General features: G+C 40.3%; 1 protein-coding gene across 1 annotated transcript in view; it reads left to right on the plus strand.

Annotated features, from left to right (window-relative positions):
• LOC137234633 (uncharacterized) overlaps positions 1-13734 on the plus strand; it is a 363521-nt gene extending 349787 nt beyond the window's left edge. The window contains exon 2 of the mRNA XM_067758093.1: positions 9244-13734. Within this exon, the coding sequence (XP_067614194.1) occupies positions 9737-13429 (3693 nt within the window). The 5' untranslated portion in view covers positions 9244-9736 and the 3' untranslated portion in view covers positions 13430-13734. The remainder of the gene's footprint in view (positions 1-9243) is intronic.
• Positions 13735-22954: the final 9220 nt, after the last annotated feature.

A 22954-nucleotide genomic window follows, 5' to 3' on the forward strand; every position in this document is an offset into this window, starting at 1 on the left:
CGTAACGTAAGTAAATTTATTAAGTATTTCATTGGTGTGTTCTAAAAATATATTTATATTTAAAGATTATTTACAACTTTACAACTATCAATTTAACAACACTTCGCTCATTTTCATTGTTTACAGTATCGACAATTGAGTCATTGCACAGCGCAGACAAATCAATTACTGTATTTTCAGTTGTATTTATTGTTGATGTAGCACTGACAGTGGGGGGTGGCGAGCGAATAGAGCGACGTCGTTCACATGCGCAAACCTTGCAGTAGAAAGCACTATTGGTTTGACTCAAATAGTCGAGATCAGTAGGCAAAACACCGGTACAATGCAAATGAAAAAGTTCACTGCTCTTAGCGCATTGAATTTTAGGTTGACCGCGATCGACCCTATTTCCACAAATACACGGTATTTTGTATTAGGTATTCAACTAAAACAAAAACAATCAAAAGTGATTTAATATTTACAAAAATACAAGCGAGCGCTTAGAAACACGTCCGAACAGCGCGAAGGTTGATTCCGACTCGAGCGCCTACGCGCCTACTCTGGGTGGACTGGTCCACGTCCATCTTTTCAACGGGTGGTTGCGAAGATGTTGGTTGGCCTAGCTTTGGGGATTTCTGTTGATTGGACTTCGCTTTTCGAAAGGAAATCTTCGCTCCTGGGGACTCCATGTTGTCCTTGGAGGAAAGGGTGGTGCCCTGGTGGCACCTAAACCATGCATGTGAGATAGTATCGCGTTCATTGGCGCAACAACGCGATTGTTGTGGCGTGCGCTGTGAATCGTATAGTTTCGGAAATAAGTGTTTTGAATTTCGAGGCATGCGGCATATGCCTCTGGTAAGGTTTTGGAGCGTTGTATGAGGAGCATTTTAGCCAGCTCCCCGTTCAGGCCGTGGATGAAATCATCCAAGGCGCGATTCCTGTAAGTGTCTATGAGGATTCTTGCTGTCTCCTCAGAGTACGTCTCTGTTTTGATCTTATTTATGATTAGAGAGAATTGGTGATTCACGGCAACGTAGAATTAATCAAGCCGCGTTTTTTTTGAGACAATTGATGGAGTTGATACTCCAAAGTGCGGGTATCGCGTTTATTCGCGTAATGGAGTGATAGGCACTCCTCAATGGCACTCCAGTTGGTGTCGAATATGTTGAACGATATCAGGGGAGTGTCAGCTGCACCTCGTACCTTTTGGCGAATGTGCTGTAAAATAGCGCGGTATATCGGTTTGTTTCTTGCCACCTTGAAGTCAGACAGGATGCTCCCTTGAAATATATTGGACGGGATTGCCGTCAAAGGTTTGCAGGAGCTCGTGGTTCTGCTTCCGATACTGGCGGAACGGATGATTGGCTAGCACTTTCTAAAAGGGCGAGCCGGGATCGCAGATTGTCCAAGGCAAATACACGCCTATCGACGCTGTTGACCTGTCCCAGGAGTGCGTTAACCGCGCCCGTTAAATTGGTGACAGTGGTCTGTAAAGCTTCCATTGTCCTGCAAGAAAATAGTAAGAGTTATTTTAGAGATTCCACTTACGCCCCTATCACATATAAGTTTAGCATTAGCACAGGGTTTTTTGTTGTTTCGGCTCTCAGACTTTTCTCAAAATTTTTTTTAAAACACAGGGGTTTTTGTTGGGCTATTGGCCTCTTTTCACTTTCTATAACGCAGGGGTTTTTCCTTTTATAATTTTTTGGGCTATCAGCCTCTTTTCACTTTTTATAACGCAGGGATCTTTTTCCTTTTATAATTTTTTCGGCTCTTAGCCTCTTTTCACTTCTTATAACGCAGGGTTTTTTCCTTTCATAATTTTTTGGGCTATTAGCTTCTTTTTACTTTTTATAACGCAGTGTTTTTTCCTTTTTTTTAATTTTTTGGGCCATTCGCCTCTTTTCACTATTTACACTAGCTTCACGGTCCCTGCTCGGGCGCCACTTAAAGGATCAAGGATCCTTACACTGAAAATATTGAAGAGCCAACTTTCTCTGGGTACTAAATAAGAAAAGGAGCTTTTTCACAATTAAGACTTAACAATTTTATTTAATATTGAATAACTAAGTATGATAGTGGTTAGTATGAAAGCCCCGACGCAACTGTCCTCGCAATGTCTTCTGCTGCCTTTTATAACATTTCTCTTGGCGTAGTCCGTAGCCAGACATATGCGACGTCTGGGTGTGAGTGTGGACTTGATTTCCCGCAGTTGTCTTACTTGGTTGGCATGTGCAATGCAAAAGTTTCACAACAGAGTGAAATAGAAATATGCTGACTCCGCTGCAATGTGCATAGGTACTGACTTGGTTCCCATAGGTTTGGTAACGTTGCGCAATATTGTCATTGCGCGATATGATGAAATGCACTTGCCCATGGGACTGTGGGAAGAATAGTTATGCTGACACAGCGACAGTTGGGCTATGGGACAGTGGGAAGAATAATTATGCTGACACAGCGGCACGTATAAACTTCAGCTTGTGGGAATCCAACATGTTGGGTCCCGCCAGCGTGTTAACTTATATGTATGTATATATATATGTATGTACCACCGCATCACCACAACCTTGCTCATAACTTTTTATACTCAGCGTGCTTTGCACACAGAGTATATTAACTTTGATTGGATAACGGTTGGTTGTACAGGTATAAAGGAATCGAGATAGATATAGACTTCCATATATCAAAATCATCAGTATCGAAAAACAATTTTATTGAGCCGTGTCCGTCCGTCCGTTAACACGATAACTTGAGTAAATATTGAGATATCTTCACCAAATTTGATACACGAACCATAATAGATTGGTATTGAAAATGAGCGAAATCGGATGATAACCACGCCCACTTTTTATGTATATAACATTTTGGAAAACACAAAAAACCTGATTGTTTAGTAAATAATGCACCTAGAATGCTGAAATTTGACATGTGTACTGATATTGAGACTCTGGGTAAAAAATAATATGAAATAATTTTATAAATTGGGCGTGGCACCGCCCAATTGCGATCAAATTTATTTTACAAATATTATTAATCATAAATCTAAAATCGTTAAACCTATCGTAACAAAATTCGGTAGAGGGGTTGCCTTTACTATAGGGAATGTTTTGAAGAAAAATTAACGAAATCGGTTAAGGACCACGCCAACTTTTATATAAAAGATTTTTTAAAGGGTCGTGGACGAATAAAATAAGCTATATCTTTGCAAAAAAGAGCTTTATATCAATGGTATTTCATTTCCTAAGTGGATTTATAACAATAAATAGGAAAAACTTCGAAATTAAAAAAATGGGCGTGGCACCGCCCCTTTTATGAGTAAGCAATTTTCTGTTTCGGGAGCCATAGCTCGAAGAAAAATTAAGGGATCGTAATAAAATTGGGTACACAAATTTCCCCTACAGCACGAAATATTTCTAGAAAAAATGGACGAGATCGGTTAAAGACCACGCCCACTTTTACATAAAAGATTTTTGAAAGGGTCGTGGACGAAAATAATAAGCTACCTCTTAGCGAAAAAGAGCTTTGTCTCAATAGAATTTTACTTTCTAAATTGAATTATAACATTAAATTGGAAAACACTAAAATTTTTGAAAATGGGTGTGGCACCGCCCCTTTTATGACTAAACAATTTTCTGTTTCGGGAGCCATTACTCGAACAAAAATTAACATATCGTAATGAAATTGTGTACACATATTTTCCTTATAGCAGAAAATATTTCTAGTAAAAATGGACGGGATCGGTTAAAGACCACGGAAACTTAGATATAAAACAAGTTTAAATGGGTCGTAGACTAGAATAAAAAGCTATAACTTAGCAAAAAATAGTTTTGAATCAATGATATTTCACTTATCAAGTTTTACTGTAAGAGGAAATGGGGACACATTTTTTATTTAAACAGGCGGTGCCACGTGTTATGTAGAAAAGTTATTTATCTAAAATGAAATGTACAATTGAAGCTCACGCTGACTATATAACGTTCGGTTACACCCGAACTTAGACACCTTTACTTTGTAAAGTGGCATTCTCATGCCACTTATTTTTGGGAATTTAGCCCCACGCACACACACACAGCCTCTTTACTTTCTTCTTTTAGTTTTTAAATTAATAAACTTAGTTTGTTTTATTGTTTAATTACACTTTATTTAAAATTCTTATTTTCTAACAATTTCGTCTCTTGTTCAGTTTTACTTTCAATTTTACAATGTATACTATTTCCGTTGTTAGCTATTTAGTTTTCAATTTATAACTTTTTTATATTTTACACGTGCACTTCAAGTGACGCGTTCGCCGGCTCATTTCAAACTGAAACTCGAATGCAAAAAGTGTCCTTAGCAACCCTGTCGGTATGCATTTTGTGCATACGGTACAATGGCGTGATGCGAGTCGAATAACGAAGAATTCAGCCAATCAGAATTCTGTCCGTCATTCGACTCCTTCACCAAGGGCATGCATGCAGGGTTACATGATAGTGTATTGTCTACTTATAATTGGGGAGTTGCCAGATAGATTAACACGACGTAACGCTGACACTACATCATCCCCCTTTGGAAAAGAAGAATTTGGCAAAGTGCTCAGTCTTGCCACATTCTTCTTAATGCTTTACTGGGATTAAAATTGAAATTTATAAGAAAATGAAATATGTATAAAAATAATATGTTTTTGGTTTGAAGCGCGCCGTTTTAAGAAAAAAATATTGTAGAATCTACTACTACGCTACTACGTAACGTAAGTAAATTTATTAAGTATTTCATTGGTGTCTTCTAAAAATATATTTATATTTAAAGATTATTTACAACTTTACAACTATCAATTTAATTAATTTTTTGTATACGATTTTTGTGTACAGTTTTTTCAATTGTATTAATTTCATCGGCGGCCACCGTGGTGTGATGGTAGCGTGCTCCGCCTACCACACCGTATGCCCTGGGTTCGCACCGGGCAAAGCAAAATCAAAATTTTAGAAATAAGGTTTTTAAATTAGAAGAAAATTTTTCTAAGCGGGGTCGCCCCTCGGCAGTGTTTGGCAAGAGCTCCGGGTGTATTTCTGCCATGAAAAGCTCTCAGTGAAAACTCATCTGCCTTGCAGATGCCGTTCGGAGTCGGCATAAAACATGTAGGTCCCGTCCGGCCAATTTTTAGGGAAAATCAAGAGGAGCACGACGCAAATTGGAAGAGAAGAACTGCCTTAGATCTCTTCGGAGGTTATCGCGCCTTACATTTATTTTATTTTTTTTTATTAATTTCATCGTAATGATATTGATATATATTTCTATGTTTATTTCTCCGTTCTGTTTCTACTAAAACCCTATCATTAATTTTAATTTCTAAAGGATTAGCCGTTTTATCGTATAATTCTTTATTTCTAATTTTATGTTTATTAATCAAATTTGTTGCCATCTTATGAGATTTTTGCATTATATATTTTAGTTCTTTTGTATAATTTTCTACATTATAAATCGGATCGATTTGTTCCTTTTGTAATTCGTGTGGCATTGTAGATTTTCTGCCAAGTATTAATTCGAAAGGAGTAAATTTATTATCAAAAACCGAACTACTTGTAGTATTATGTAGAAATGTGAAATATTTCAAATATATGTCCCAATCTGAATACAATTCTGTTGAAGACATGATCCAATTTTCGGACTAAGTCCGCCCCCCTCCGTCTGGCAACACCCGGCCAGTGCGGCCAAGCGCAGGCAGTGCAGCTCAGCTGTGGCTGCCAACCACCACGGTTCTCACTCTCATTGTTTTGAGTTTACTGAACTGCCTGAAACTGAACCCACGCATCGTTTCGTAACCGCAATCGCTCTTTTTTCTTTTGATCGCATGCCCGCCGTCGCGCAAGTATCCAGTACTTTTATTTAATATATTTCTAAACTTTGTAATTTCCGTTTGCTATATTGGTTTCAAAGTGAAAATAATAAATACATTAACTACATTTTAAATCCCCTTTATTATTATAAAGTGCACAGTGCTGTGTTAGTGCTAAAAGGTTTTATACATGGTCCTTATGTGCCAAAAAAGGTAACCAGCGGAAAAAGAAAAACAAAATTAAAAATAGAAAAAACATTAAGGTGTGAAAAAAAAAAAATAAAATAAATTGAGAAATCAAAAAATTTAATAAGACAAAAAGAAAAATAAGAAATTTTACATAAAAATAAATAAAAACGCGGGCCGGTACGGACACTGTAACAAAAAAAACAAAGTGCTTAAATTTAAACATAAAACGAAGTATTTAAATATACATATACAAAAAGAGGTGAAAAAGTTTAGTTTGGTGGACGAAACATACATATAGGTGCACTAGATAAATTATTGAGAAAATTCGACAAAAAAGTAGTGCACAAACAAGAAATATAAAAAAGTGATACATATGAGAAAATTGTAATCAAATATATATATATGTGAAATTTTGCAACAAAAATATTTTAAACAAAATCAACATTTTTATCATCAAAAAAAAAAAAAAAATCATTGTGTTTGTGACAAAATTTTGAACGGCAAAATTATAAAACATACATAAATACAAAAAAAGGTTACATTAAGGTGTTACAAAAAGAGAAAAAATTGTAAATCAAAATTGAATAACATTAAAGTGAAGGAAGAAAGAACCATAAAAACGCTTTATATAAAAGAGACAAAAAAACAAAAAAATATAATTTTTAAGAAAAAGTTAGTTTTTGGAGGAAAGTTTCCAACGAAATAACAAAAAATTGACACAAAATCTGGAAAAGGCAAAAATCACTAGCGTTGGTGTGAAAGTTACATCACGGTGTGAAACAAAAACAACAATTTAAGGAATAAATTGAAATGTTTGAAATCTGTTAAACAAAATATATACATATATAGAAATTTTAAAAGAAAATAAAAATTAGTTTGTTTGGAAAAAAAATAAAATTTTTTTAAAAAACATCAACACTACAACATTAACACTAACTACACCAACAAGGAGGAGCACAATACAAAGGAGGCTAAAAGACAGCACAAAAACCCACAAGTAACACACAGTTCACATAGAAAAAATGTCTGAGTAAGTACTCTCGGTACCCTTATACATCCATATATATATTCCCTCCGTCTAAAGTACGGACCCCAATCTAAAATCCCCAAATTTATATACCCCTCCGATCTAAAGATCCGGACCCTGGGTATATAACCCACATCAAAAGCCTAAACGGCAAAATATTTCAGTTGCCTACCCACTGGTACCAAAGGTACAGTCCCGTGAGAACCAATATAATTTTTTCAACAAAAATTTGTATTCCCGTGCTAACGGAAAATCCACTGCCCGGTGCCCAAAGAGTTCGTTGCGCTAAATACCCACTTAATTATAAAAGTATATACGTATATATGTAATATATGTATATACCCACTTAGTTCGGTAATCATCCACGAGCTATATATATATTTTTCCAGCGTTAAATTCACCGCTGCCCAATTTACCCATATATACATATATTACATAAAACATATTTTACAAAAAACCCATAGCAACAAACTTTGCCAAATTTTTGTCACTTTTCCTATTATTTATTTTACCGGTGCACCCAATATTAATTTTGCATACAAACCTACAATTATATGCACCCATAATACCCACACGCACTTGTATATCTTTTGAATAAGCCAAAAACCCACCCTCAACAAAGTAATTGCATGACCATATGTAACTACATAATAGAAGGAAGCAACAAAAAGATCATCGATCACATATTGGCATACATGTACTTTGTTAATACAGATCAAGTGCATTGGCACAGCAAACAAAAGGTTATTAGTACACCACAGTTTGTCGGCAAATATATTTCACCCATATATATAAATACATACATACGTACTATATACCCATATTACTTGTGCTCAGACGCGCTGAGACAAGTACATATAACAAAGCAAAAAGCCGGTACACATTAGGCCGGTCTCAAAAAATAAAAAATAAAATCCCAGTGAACACAAATATTATAATATTTATATTATTATATACCCACATTACTCGTACTCAGAAGCGCTGAGACAAGCCCGTATAAAGAACCAAGCGTACATTAGGCTGGTTTCAAAAAAAAAAAAAAAAAATTTTTTTTTTCCTTTTGACAAAACATTTTTTCGATTTTCACAGCTTAATAAAAGCTCCCATTTCTTGGTAAATTACATTAAATTATAATGCCAAAAACAAACGAAACCCAAAAATTGACCACTGCAGACCAACGCCTGCAGGAATTTATATATGCTGGTAACCAATTAGAGGTTTACTGCTCGAGATGGTCACCCTCCCAAGCTACCGATTTATCAGAGTGTATGCTTAAGGTCAAACTAGAAGACCTTGATAAAATATGAGCAAAGGTGCTAGAGTCTCATCGAGAAGTAAGTTTCTCAGATAATTACACAGAGGTCAGCGGCTCGGTTGAGCAAAAATTCGCTAAATGCATGGAAACGTACCAAACATGCAAATCAGAAATTTTAGAAGCCTTACAGCTTTTTAATACTGCTAGCACCAACCAACAACAAATACCCGCCCACCCAATGAACAATTCAAACGCAAACGGTTTTTATTTAAAAGTACCACCATGCGACACCGAAGTATTTCATGGTGTATACGAAGACTGGCCATCCTTTAGAGATATGTTCACGGCAGTCTATAAAAACCACCCTAAATTATCACCCGCTCAAAAATTATACCACCTACGCCTGAAAACAAAAGGACAAGCTGGGCTTATTGTAAAACAATACCCACTGAGCGATAATAATTTCGAGCTTGCCTGGGAAGCGCTCAGATCTAGGTACGAGAACAAAAGGATACTCGTCGACAACCAACTGAAGACACTGTTCAACCTACCCACAATATTCGCAGAAAGCGGAGAACAAATACAGAAGATGCAGACAACAATCAACAACTGCATGTCAACCCTTAACACCCAAGGAATCCCGACAACGGACTGGGACCCAATCCTCGTTTACCTCTGCTCATCCAAGCTGCCAAGTGAAATCCTTTCACCATGGGAACAATCCCTCAGCTCCCGAAAAGAACTCCCACTTTGGGAGGATATGAATAAATTTTTGACCAGCAGATACGAGGTAGTAGAGAAAATAAGCACCTATCGACCAGGCAAGGCGAAACCCCAATTTTCGAGTTTTACGCCACGAACGGTGAATCAAAACTCGACCCAATCTAACAATAATAGAACCCATGCATATCACACGGAGTTCAATAAAACGGCTTCGTGTAGATTATGCAATCAATACCACGCAGTCAAATCTTGCGTTAGGTTTAGAAATTTATCGGTATCAGACCGAATCAAATTTGTGAGAGAAAATAGTTACTGTGAAAACTGTTTATCAACGTCACACCCCAAGAACGAATGTAAAAGTAGTTTCACGTGCGTTTATTGCCAAAAGCGTCATCATTCGCTACTGCATTTGCAGCCCAAACCCCAACAATCACAACCAAACCCCAGAGCTCAAAATGCCCAAGCCGGCACCCCTAGGAGAACGGACGACGAGCGAGCCTCAACATCGAAAGCCGCCGCAAGAGCCACCTCCTCCCAACAGTCTCAAGACAAAAACCCGGTTTCTTCACTCTTCTCGAGTAATCATGGAACCACCCTATTACCCACAGCAATAGTATCAGTATACTTTGCTGGCGAATTTCATAAAATTCGTGCCCTAATAGACCAAGGTTCACAAAAAACTTTTGTATCATCCCGTATACAAAAGGTTCTTGGTCTACCCACAAAATAGTCTCTCCACCAGATATCTTGAATGGGTGGAACGGTTGTGAAAAATGCCAATAAAGTCTGCCAGATAACATTCTGTTCAGCAGACTTAACCCAAATGATAGACGCACAAGCAATAATTTTGCCGAAGCTAACTAAGTTCTTGCCCACAGTCAGAGTTTCAAGCATCGATCTCGAAGAACTGTCCCGTTTACCGTTAGCCGATCCACAGTATTCGATACCATCGAAAATCGATGTGGTAATCGGCAGCGATATCACCCCGCAAATCCTCACCGATGGGCTCCTACGAAATGTGAGTGGAACATTACTTGCCCAAAACACAATATTCGGATGGATATTAAGCGGCCCTGTAGCTGAGAAGGTATCAACCTTCAGCACTCATGTCACGGAATGCACCGATGACCCCATCAATCAACTTTTGAGACAATTTTGGGAACAGGAAGAAGTTCACCAAACCCAACAACGATCAGCAGATGATGAATACTGTGAAACATTCTACCGGACAACCACAATTCGTGAGGAAGATGGACGCTACAGAGTCAAACTACCCTTCAAATTGGAATTTCCAGCCAATCTGGCACTCGGTCATTCACGACCCGCAGCACAACAGCAGTACATCAGCATCGAACGCACGCTCGAAAGAAAACCCGAATTAAGAGACAAATATTTTGAAGTCCTTAATGAATATTTAACCATGGATCATATGGAACCCGCCTCCCAACAAGAGATAATTAGAGATGGTAAATATTTATCATTTTATCTACCCCATCATGCTGTCATAAAACCCGACAGCAAAACCACAAAAGTGCGGGTCGTCTTCAACGCATCAAAAATGTCGCATTCTGGCAACTCGTTGAACGACGTGCTTCATACAGGCCCCATTCTACAAAATGACTTAATGCTCATCATACTTAAATGGCGACTTTATAAGTTTGTTTTCAACGGCGATATTGAGAAAATGTATCGCCAAATACTCATCCATGAAGAAGATAAAGATTTTCATCGAATCGTTTTTCAGAAACACCCAACTCTGCCGATACAAGATTTTCGACTAAAAACAGTTACCTTTGGTGTAAATTGCGCGCCATATTTGGCGATTCGAACCCTACACCAACTCGCCCACGACTGTCAAGAAGAATATCCGCTCGCTAAAAACATTTTATTAAACGAAACATATGTTGACGATATTTTGTCAGGCGGTCATAAAATACAGTCCACTTTGAACTCTATGATTCAAGTTATCGAAGCCTTAAAATCGGCAGGGTTCCCTTTGAGGAAGATGTCGGCAAATCACCCTGAAATTTTAAAACCCGTTCCCGACCCTGATTTGCTAGACGTCGACTTCCTTAAATTCCATGATTCGAGTTCCACAAAAAACCTTGGAATTCAGTGGAACGCGCTAACCGACACCTTCACCTACACGTATGATCCACCATCAGCAGAAAACACGACCACAAAAAGGCAGATTTTATCAGCAGTTGCAAAACTGTTTGACCCCGCAGGATGGCTTTCGCCAATAATGATTCTTGCAAAAATGTTGCTGCAACAACTCTGGATGGAAGGAACGGATTGGGACGAAGACGTGAAGCCCGGAGCTCTCCAAAAATGGACCTCAATTTATGAAAATTTACCTCATATCAGAGACATTAAAATCCCTAGGTGGGTACAGTATTCCCCCGATAAACTAATCCAGCTGCATGGATTCTCAGATGCTTCAGAAAAAGCATTTTGTGCCTGTATATATTTACGAGTACAAACCCATGAAAATAAGTTTTCATCCCATTTGCTAGCTACTAAAAGCAAAGTAGCACCCCTCCAAACCGTGAGTCTTCCACGGTTGGAACTCTGTGGAGCAGTTTTACTCTCCAAGTTAGTGAAACAGCTGCGAAGTGAGCTGAATCTACCCCAACACGAACTCATTCTCTGGTGCGATTCTGCCATCGTACTGGCCTGGTTAGAAAAAACACCCCATACCTGGAAAACGTATGTCGCCAACAGAACCTCTGAAATTCTTAAGAACGTCGACAACGCCACTTGGAGGCACGTTTCCAGTAAGGATAACCCAGCGGATTTGGGCACTCGAGGCTGCAAGCCTCAGGATTTAGTCCAATGTCCATTATGGTGGGAAGGACCTAATTGGCTTATCAACCCATCAACTTCGTGGCCAAAGGATATTTCTCATCACCCAACTCTCCCCGAACAACGACATGTGGACGTATTCCACACCCTGCAGGAAGAAAATATAGACATACTCGACCGGTTTTCGTCGTTTTCTCGAGCGCTTAGAGTCGTGGCCTATATGTTGCGGTTTATCCGAAGAACAAGAAAACTAGAAGTTCCAGCCACGCTTAACCTCACCCACGCCGAAGTGAATGATGCCAAAATCAAAATCATCATTCAAACTCAACGGAATCATTACGGAGACACGATAGAGCTGCTTCAAACGTCAGGACCCTTACCCAAAAAGAACACCCTTCTGACATTAAACCCCATGCTAGATGACTCAGGAATCATGCGAGTTTCTGGAAGATTAGCATATGCCACCTATAGCTTTAATGAGCGGCACCCAATTATCATACCCGAAAACTCTCGATTTTGTTCTCTTCTGTTAGACTTCCTCCATTCGAACCTGCTGCACGCCGACAAACAGCTGATGATCCGAATGGTGCAGCAACAGTACTACATCCCACGTTTGAAGCAAAAGGTCAAAAAGCTCGTCTTCCACTGCAAAACCTGCACCATCTATAAACAGCAGATGAAAACGCAGATAATGGCAGCCTTGCCACCCGAGAGGTCAACATATTCTCTACCCTTTCATACAACAGGAGTCGACTTTGCTGGACCATTTATGGTAAAAACTTCTCCCCTTCGCCGAGCTTCGTATGCCAAAGCTTACGTTTGTGTGTTCGTCTGTTTTTCCACAAAGGCTGTTCATTTAGAATTGTGCTCTGATCTCACCACGAATGCCTTCAACGCAGCCTTTGCCCGATTTACTGGCCGCCGTGGCCTACCCCACCAGATATATTCTGACAACGGAAAGACGTTCGTCGGCGCACAACGCGGATTACAAAGAGAATTCACCACATTCCTCAAGGAAGTCGCTACAGACGTCGCCGAAAAGTATGCAACTCACGGATTCTCATGGAAATTCATCCCACCATACGCTCCCCACATGGGTGGTCTATGGGAAGCGGCCGTGAAAAGCTTCAAGATACACTTTACGAAAGTAGCAGGAAACCAGAAGTTCTCCTTCGAAGAGCTTACTACCCTCTTAGTACGCATAGAGGCGGTCCTCAACTCCCGACCGCTCTCGCCTATGTCCGAAGATCCAATGGATGCCCTAGTCCTAACCCCAGGGCATTTCCTACGTGGCGCGCCGCTCTTGTCGTTACCGGAGCCAACTGCAGAGCATCTCACCTTGGTCAACAAATGGCAGAAACTGAAAGTGCTTCACCACCAATTCAGCACACGATGGAAGAACGAGTATCTCATGGAGCTGCATAAGCGGTACAAATGGAAATGCCCTCAACGCTATATTCAAGTTGGAGATTTAGTCGTGGTAAAGGATGATTTACTACCCCCGAACGAATGGCGTTTGGGACGGGTAATCACTTTACACCCTCGATCGGATAACCATGTTCGAGTTGTGGAACTCAAAACCCAAAATGGACTAATAACCCGCAATATTGCTAAACTGTGCGTGCTACCAACTGCCTAGTAGTGCCAACCCTACCTCTGGTACCCTCTGCTTCATGCCCCTAGCAATCTGGAAAGAGATCCAAGCTACCCTCACCAACGTATTTTTCTAACCCATTTTTTCTGAAAAATACGTATTTTTTCTTTTCTTGTCTTTACAGGACCCGCAGATCTACGGAGACCCAGAAATGCCGGCTATGCGGGCAGCGACACGCGCTAAGGCAGTGCCGGGCGTTCCTCGCAATGAAGCCTGAGGAACGTTACGAGTGCGCGAGGAACCACCGGTACTGCATAAACTGTCTGGCAGTGTCGCACAGCACCGGGGCATGTGACTCACAATCAATCCAGCTGCCGCAAATGCTCCCTCGGCCATCACACGCTCCTACACAGAGCTCGACGCACGCCCACCAACCAGCGTCGCACTGACAGCGGCCCACAGCGCGCAACAACAGCCCAACATCGCCAACGGGCAACTCAAAGCCGGTCGGCTAGACAGCGCGACGACAAACTTCGCAAATTAGTAGCCGAGGCACGAGCAGCCTTAGATAGGGTTGATGCCGCCCTGAACCCATCAACGTGTCGGGCGGGGGGGGGGGGGGGGGGGGGGGGGGGGGGGGGGGGGAGCATGTTGAAGACATGATCCAATTTTCGGACTAAGTCCGCCCCCCTCCGTCTGGCAACACCCGGCCAGTGCGGCCAAGCGCAGGCAGTGCAGCTCAGCTGTGGCTTGCCAACCACCACGGCTCTCACTCTCATTGTTTTTAGTTTACATTGAACTGCCCACACCCACGCATCGTTTCGTAACCGCGATCGCTCTTTTTTCTTTTGATCGCATGCCCGCCGTCGCGCAAGTATCCAGTACTTTTATTTAATATATTTCTAAACTTTGTAATTTCCGTTTGCTATATTGGTTTCAAAGTGAAAATAATAAATACATTAACTACATTTTAAATCCCCTTTATTATTATAAAGTGCACAGTGCTGTGTTAGTGCTAAAAGGTTTTATACAGTTTCATTTAGATATGCACGTAAATATTCGTTAAAAACTATATGATTTCTTTCAACAGTACCAACAGCTTCATGGTGGTAAGCTGTTGAGAATTGATTACTTTCTAAAAGTTTTGTTAATTCCGAGAATAACTAAATTTTGTATTCCGTCCCTAAATCGGATCTAATGGCTTTCATTGCACCATATGTTAATATAAGGGTTTCAAAAATAGCACATGCGATAGTTTTTGCTTTGTCCTTTGTCATACCCGAAAAATGGAAAATGACCAAGGTGGTCCCGCTACTAAAGCCTGGGAAACCAGCTAACATAGGAGAGTCCAAGAAGCTTGAAGCCATTTTGCTCCCCTAGTTCAAAGCAAATTTGTAGCTAGCCTGTCATCAGCATGACTTCAGAAAACTCCATAGCACCATCACCGCGCTAAATGCCATCAGCACCCAGATAAATTGCGGTTTAAAGAACAGTACTCGTTGCGCTAGACCTATCAAAAGCTTTTGATACGGTCAACCATGGCACGTTACTACAAGACCTGGAAGGATCTACCCTTCCCCCATGTCTTAAAAGGTGGACCGAAAATTATCTGGGTGGTCGGCAGGCATCGGTCCAATTTAGAAATGAAACATCAAAACCAAGAAGAATTAAACAGAGGGTGCCACAAGGTGGTGTCCTATCCCCACTTTTGTTTAATTTCTACATATCGAAGCTGCCTTCGCCACCAGAAGGAGTTACTATCGTTTCCTACGCCGATGACTGCACAATAATAGCCACAGGTCCAAGCCCTAAGATCGATGAGCTTTGCAACAGAATAAACGGTTACCTTCCTGATCTCTCCAGTTTTTTCGCCTCGCGAAATCTCACATTATCACCGACTAAATCCTCCGTGACCTTATTTACAACATGGACGTCCCAAATTTCGACCATTTTGAACATCCACGTCTATGGCACTACGCTGCCGACTGTCCTACACCCCAAAATCTTATGTGTGACGTTTGATCAGGATCTACATTTTGGTGAGCACGCAGCCGCAATTGTTCCGAAAATCCAGAGCCGTAATAAAATCCTCAAATCCCTTGCTGGCAGTACTTGGGGAAAAGACAAAGAAACGCTCATTACCACATACAAAGCAATTGGCCAGCCGATTGCATGCTCGCGTCCCTCATATGGTCGCCAAGCATAAAAATTACCCACTGGAACAAGCTACAGGCCCGCCAAAATACTGTTCTCAGAACCGCCACGGGCTGTCTTCTTATGTCCGCAGAACATCATCTACATAATGAGGCGAGAATACTCCCCATCAGGGAGAGAAATGAGATGCTAACCAAACAGTTCTTGTTGAATACCCAGAAACCTGGGCATCCCAACAGACATCTGATTGATGTGCCAACATCGCCCAGGGGCTCAAGGAGTCATCTCCGTCAGCATTATGAGGAAATACGGCACCTGAGAACTCAGCCGTATGAAGCAAAAAAACACAAGCAGGTCCTCAGTGAACTCCACAAACAGGCGTCGGACCTTTGTGCCAGGAATTGCCCGGTGAATCCAGTACTCAAAGAACAGTACCCAAAACTTGCGGAAGAGGAACCCACACTCCCCACGGTAACGCGAGTCACTCTAGCTCAACTTCGATCTGGATACTGTAACAGGTTAAACTCTTACCTATCCAGAATCAACCCCGACATATAAAATGTATGCCCTGCTTGCATGTGGAACCAACGCCTCGTAACACCCCTCACATTATGGTTCCCCCTGTTGAAACAGCAAGTTGATGACAATTTGTGATCAGTCGCACCTATTGGATGGGGCGAAGCACTGCTACAACAACAACAACAACAAAATTAGGGTTTCCTTGCAATTGTGTAGTGGTACATAATTTCCCTTGCATTCGGCTATATCTTCTGTTTCCAATGATAGTATCTTTTCGTCGTGTATAACGAGCAACATCCTTAAAAAATTACAAACACTAGCTATCTTTGGATATTTTATAAGGAAATAAATACATTCATTACTTTGAATTTTTTGATCATAGAAACTTGTAGTAAATCACTTATAGTTACGCTGGCAGAGTGTTCAGCATCCAGCATGTTCCTTACTTCAACACCGTGCAGCAAAATAGGGTTGATTATATTTACCTTACCCAGGGTGACGGATGTTATGACGGTCTCTAATTGCATCATCATCGCCCTGTTCCTAACGGTTGCCAAAGAAAAAAGGTTGCCAGTGTCTATATGGGTTCGCTTGGCGTTCTTAAGCAGTTCGTTAACGGTATTTGTCAATTCATTTATTTTTTATTTTGTTTTTGAGTTGAACAAAATTTACTGTTCGTGCGATTCTATTAATATTTCAGTTTTCATTTAAATTTTTAAGAAGTCATCAAAATGAGACGTTCCGGCGATATATTTTATGGGAGTCCCTAACACGTTGACGCTACGAGCATGTCGGTGATGTACCCTAACTGCGTCCAGTAGCAGTGTCATCTGTTCCGCGTCACTTTCTAGTAGTCGCCGTACATGTAACTGTGAAAACTGCTCTGATAGCCTCGTCGTGTCGTCAATTATTGTCTCATACAGGGATAAGTTTGTTTTGTGCAATAAAAATCCGTGTTGTTCGTGGATGGCCACTTTACCGGTTGTGAGGGGAATTTAGTAGGAACTGGTGTAATTAGGTACCTTTGTTTCGACTGAAAGGACGAGAAAAATGATAGACTTGTAATGAGACGAAAGGCGTTTCTTAGTATTTTATGTTACTTTTGTGAACTTCTCTATTGTCTATCAGCACGGTTGACCCAAGTTTTTTCGATATGGAGTTTTGTGAACTTGTTACATATTCTTTTGTTCGTCTTCACGAAGACTTTTTCCTCCGGGCTATAGGGTTGTAATTTGCTTCCGCATTGTGTCTTACCAAGTCTGACTGTTGAGTTTCCAACAACTTGAGTCGTATTTGTTCCCTAAGTTCTGCAGGAATGGAATGAATTATATCTATAGGCCTTTTTATACATTTCATGAAAATGAAATGGTATATTAATTACGTCACGAAACCCAAAATTGTAAGTCCTTAAAGGAAAATAGATGGACCCACCATTAAGTATACCGAAATAATCAGGATGAAGAGCTGAGTTGATTTAGACATGCCCGTCTGTCTGTCCGTCTGTCTGTTTGTATGCATACATACAGCAGAGACAGCCCGAGGTGGTTCTGAGAGCAGTATTTTGGCAGGCCTGTAGCTTCTTCCAGTGGGTAATTTTTATGCTTGGCGACCATATGGGGGACGCGTAGCACGCAATCGGCTGGCCAATTACTTTGTATGTGGTAATGAGCGTTTCTTTGTCTTTTCCCCAAGTACTGCCAGCAAGGGATTTGAGGATTTTATGACGGCTCTGGATTTTCGGAACAATTGCGGCTGCGTGCTCACCAAAATGTAGATCCTGATCAAACGTCACACATAAGATTTTGGGATGTAGGACAGTCGGTAGCGTAGTGCCATAGACGTGGATGTTCAAAATGGTCGAAATTTGGGACGTCCATGTTGTAAATAAGGTCACGGAGGATTTAGTCGGTGATAATGTGAGATTTCGCGAGGCGAAAAAACTGAAGAGGTCAGGAAGGTAACCGTTTATTCTGTTGCAAAGCTCATCGATCTTAGGGCTTGGACCTGTGGTCATTATTGTGCAGTCATCGGCGTAGGAAACGATAGTAACTCCTTCTGGTGGCGAAGGCAGCTTCGATATGTAGAAATTAAACAAAAGTGGGGATAGGACACCACCTTGTGGCAACCTCTGTTTAATTCTTCTTGGTTTTGATGTTTCATTTCTAAATTGGACCGATGCCTGCCGACCTCCCAGATAATTTTCGGTCCACCTTTTAATACATGGGGGAAGGGTAGATCCTTCCAGGTCTTGTAGTAACGTGCCATGGTTGACCGTATCAAAAGCTTTTGATAGGTCTAGCGCAACGAGTACTGTTCTATGGTAGGGGTTTTGATTTAAACCGCAATTTATCTGGGTGCTGATGGCATTTAGCGCGGTGATGGTGCTATGGAGTTTTCTGAAGTCATGTTGATGACAGGCTAGCTGCAAATTTGCTTTGAAGTAAGGGAGCAAAATGGCTTCAAGCGTCTTGGCTACTGGCGATAGGAGAGATATCGGGCGATATGACTCTCCTATGTTAGCTGGTTTCCCAGGCTTTAGTAGCGGGACCACCTTGGTCATTTTCCATTTTTCGGGTATGACAAATGACAAAGCAAAAACTATCGCATGTGCTATTTTTGAAACCCTTATATTAACATGTGGTACAATGAAAGCGATTAGATCCGATTTAGGGACGGAATACAAAATTTAGTTATTCTCGGAATTAACAAAACTTTTAGAAATTAATCATCATTTCTCAACAGCTTGATGGTGGTAAGCTGTTGGTACTGTTGAAAGAAATCATATAGTTTTTAACGAATATTTACGTGCATATCTAAATGAAACGTATTCAGATTGGGATACATCTTTGAAATATTTCACATTTCTACATAATACTATAAGTAGTTCGGCTTTTGATAATAAATTTACTCCTTCCGAATTAATATTTCGGTGATCGGTGATATATATAATATATATATGATAGTATATATAGTATATGTATATAGCATATATATTTTTTTTTTGCAATTTCAGCCCCAGCTAGAAGCTTCAAATTTCACCAAATCTTACGTGTATAGCATATATTGATGTCTGAAAAAATCATTGAGATCGGTGGTATACATAGTATATATCTCATACAACCGATTGTTCAGATAAAAAACTTTGCGCAATTTCTGCCCCGTTTTAGAAGCTTCAAATTTCACCAAATGCTTACGTATATAGCATATATTGTTGTCTGAAAAAATCATAGAGATCGGTGGTATATATATTATATATCCCATACTAGCAGACCCGGCTAATAAGCTTTTTCCATCTAATTCTGCCCTACCCCTCTATACTTTTTCCTAATCTTTTATTCTCTCCTCCCTCTATCTTTTTGGCTTCATCTCATCTTCGTCTCATTCTATCTCTTTTTCAGTCTCCTTCTCTCTTTTCTCTTCTCTCAAGTTTATCTCCTTCTTCTTCAACTCTTATTGCCAGTCCCAGAGGGTGGTATGTATTTTGTTCCAGTCCCATTCCGAGTCTCAGACCCAGTCCCACTCCGAGTCTCAGTCTCAATCCCAGTCCTAGTCTCAATCCCAGTCCCAGTCCGTCTCTGTAATACGTCCTTGAGAAAAGCATCGTAAATACTAATATAGGCAAATTTATATACGAAATTTCAGGCAAATCGAATAGGACGTATGTAAATAGGTACGTGGGTATTAATAATTCTTGTCTTTATTTCGGCTTCGCTTGCATATTTATCAGTTTTGCCAGATTGATGCGACTAAATCGAATATCACAATGGACTTTAGAGCTCTCAGCAACAGCTTTCATTTGATGTCCATAATACACACACATTCTAGGGTTATCCGAGTCCATGATTTGGCCTATATCTCGAGACCCTAGTCACCCAGCGGTGTAAAACTTACACTGTACTAAAGCATACACCAACAGCTTCAATTTGATACCCATATTGTAAAAACACATTCTATGTGTATCCGGGTCCACGTTTTGGGCTATATCTCGACACCCTAGCCTCCCAGTTGTATGAAAATTATCCTGTACTATAGCACTCATCAACAGTTTTCATTTGATATCCATATTGTATAAACACATTCTAGGGGTACCAGGGCCAACATTTTGGGCTATATCTCGAGACCCTAGCCTCCCAGTTGTATGAAAATTATCCTGTACTATAGCACTCATCAACAGCTTTCATTTGATATCCACATTGTATAAACACATTCCAGGGGTACCCGGGTCTACGTTTTGGGCTATATCTCGGAACCCTAGCCTCCCAGTTGTTTGAAAATTATCATGTACTATAGCACTCGTCAACAGCTTTCATTTGATATCCATATTGTATAAACACATTCTAGGGATACCCGGGTCCACGTTTTGGGCTATATCTCGAGACCCGTGCCTCCCAGTTGTATGAAAATTATCCTGTACTATAGCACTCATCAACAGCTTTCATTTGATGTCCATATTGTATAAACACATTCTAGGGGTACCCGGGCCAACGTTTTGGGCTATATCTCGAGACCCTAGCCTCCCAGTTGTATGAAAATTATCCTGTACTATAGCACTCATCAACAGTTTTCATTTGATATCCGTATTGTATAAACACATTCTAGCGGTACCTGGGCCAACGTTTTGGTCTATATCTCGAGACCCTAGCCTCCCAGTCCTATGGAAATTATCCTGTACTATAGCACTCATCAACACCTTTAATTTTGATATCCATATTGTATAAACATATTCTAGGGGTACCGGGGCCAACGTTTTGGGCCATATCTCGAGACCCTAGCCTCCCAGTTGTATGAAAATTATCCTGTACTATAGCACTCATCAACAGTTTTCTTTTGATATCCACATTGTATAAACACATTCTAGTGGTACCCGGATCCACGTTTTGGGCTATATCTCGAGACCCTAGCCTCCCAGTTGTATGAAAATTATCCTGTACTATAGCACTCATCAACAGCTTTCAGTTGATATCCATATTGTATAAACACATTCTAGGGATACCCGGGTCCACGTTTTGGGCTATATCTCGAGACCCTTGCCTCCGAGTTGTATGAAAATTATCCTGTACTATAGCACTCATCAACAGCATTCATTTGATATCCACATTGTATAAACACATTCTAGGGGTACCCGGGCCAACGTTTTGGGCCATATCTCGAGACCCTAGCCTCCCAGTTGTATGAAAATTATCCTGTACTATAGCACTCATCAATAGCTTTCATTTGATATCCATATTGTATAATCACATTCTAGGGGTACCCGGGTCCACGTTTTGGGCTATATCTCGAGACCCTAGCCTCCCGGTTGTATGAAAATTATCCTGTACTATAGCACTCATAAACAGCTTTCATCTGATATCCATATTGTATAAACACATTCTACGGATACCCGGGTCCACGTTTTGGGCTATATCTCGAGACCCTTGCCTCCCAGTTGTATGAAAATTATCCTGTACTATAGCACTCATCAACAGCTTTCATTTGATATCCACATTGTATAAACACATTCTAGGGGTACCCGGGTCCACGTTTTGGCCTATATCTCGAGACCCTAGTCGCCCAGGGGTATGAAAATTATCCTCTACTATAGCCCCCATCAACAGCATTCATTTGATATCCATATTGTATAAACACATTCTAGGGGTACCCGGGTCCACGTTTTGATCTCAAGACCCTAGGCACGTAGCTAAAAAAAAGGTAGACGCTGGCCGCTACTCAGACCTACCCAATATGCTCACAAATTTTCATGAGAATCGGTTCAGCCGTTTCGGAGGAGTTAAGCCTCTAAAACCGTGACGGAAGAATTTTATATATTAGATTAACTGTCATTTTTGCCCCTTTTTTACGGCTAGAAGCTTCACAATTCATCAGATTTCATCAAATAGTTACGTTTACCTCATATATTTTTGAAACGCGTGATTCGTAGTCATAGTTTTTAGATGCAGACCATAAAAAACGTGAAGCTTTGCATCGTCACACAAAGTACCTACCTATGAAAATGAAATGGTATATTAATTTCGTCACGAAACCCAAAATTGTAAGTCCTTCAAGGAAAATAGATAGACCCACCATTAAGTGTGGCGAAATAATCAGGATGAAGAGCTGAGTTGATTTAGACATGTCCGTCTGTCCTTCTGTCCGTCTATCCTTCTGTTTGTTTGTATGCAAACTAGTCCCTCAATTTTTGAGATATCTTGATAAAATTTGGTGAGCGGGTGTATTTGGGTGTCCGATTAGACATTTGTCGGACCGGCCGTATCGGACCACTATTGCATATATCCTCCATACAACCGATTTTTCAGAAAAAGAGGATTTTTGTCATATCTTCCTCAATTGAACAGATTGAAGCTTCAAACTTCACCATATACTTTTGTATATTGCACATATTGTTGTCTGAAAAAATTTATGAGATCGGTCGTATATATAGTATATATCGTAGCTAAAAAAAGGGTAGACGTTGGCCGATACTCAGACCTACCCAATATGCTCACAAAATTTCATGAGAATCGGTTCAGCCGTTTCGGAGGAGTTAAGCCTCTAAAACCGTGACGAAAGAATTTTATATATTAGATTAACTGCCATTTTTGCCCCTTTTTTACGGCTAGAAGCTTCACAATTCATCAGATTTCATCAAATAGTTACGTTTACGTCATATATTTTTGAAACGCGTGATTCGTAGTCATAGTTTTTAGATGCAGACCACAAAAAACGTGAAGCTTTACATCGTCACACAAAGTACCTACCTATTTTTATAACTTTCATGAAAATGAAATGGTATATTAATTTCGTCACGAAACCCAAAATTGGAAGTCCTTCAAGGAAAATAGATAGACCCACCATTAAGTGTACCGAAATAATCAGGATGAAGAGCTGAGTTGATTTAGACATGTCCGTCTGTCCGTCTGT

Source organism: Eurosta solidaginis, chromosome X (assembly GCF_040869045.1).
Source record: "Eurosta solidaginis isolate ZX-2024a chromosome X, ASM4086904v1, whole genome shotgun sequence".
Lineage (NCBI taxonomy): Eukaryota > Metazoa > Arthropoda > Insecta > Diptera > Tephritidae > Eurosta > Eurosta solidaginis.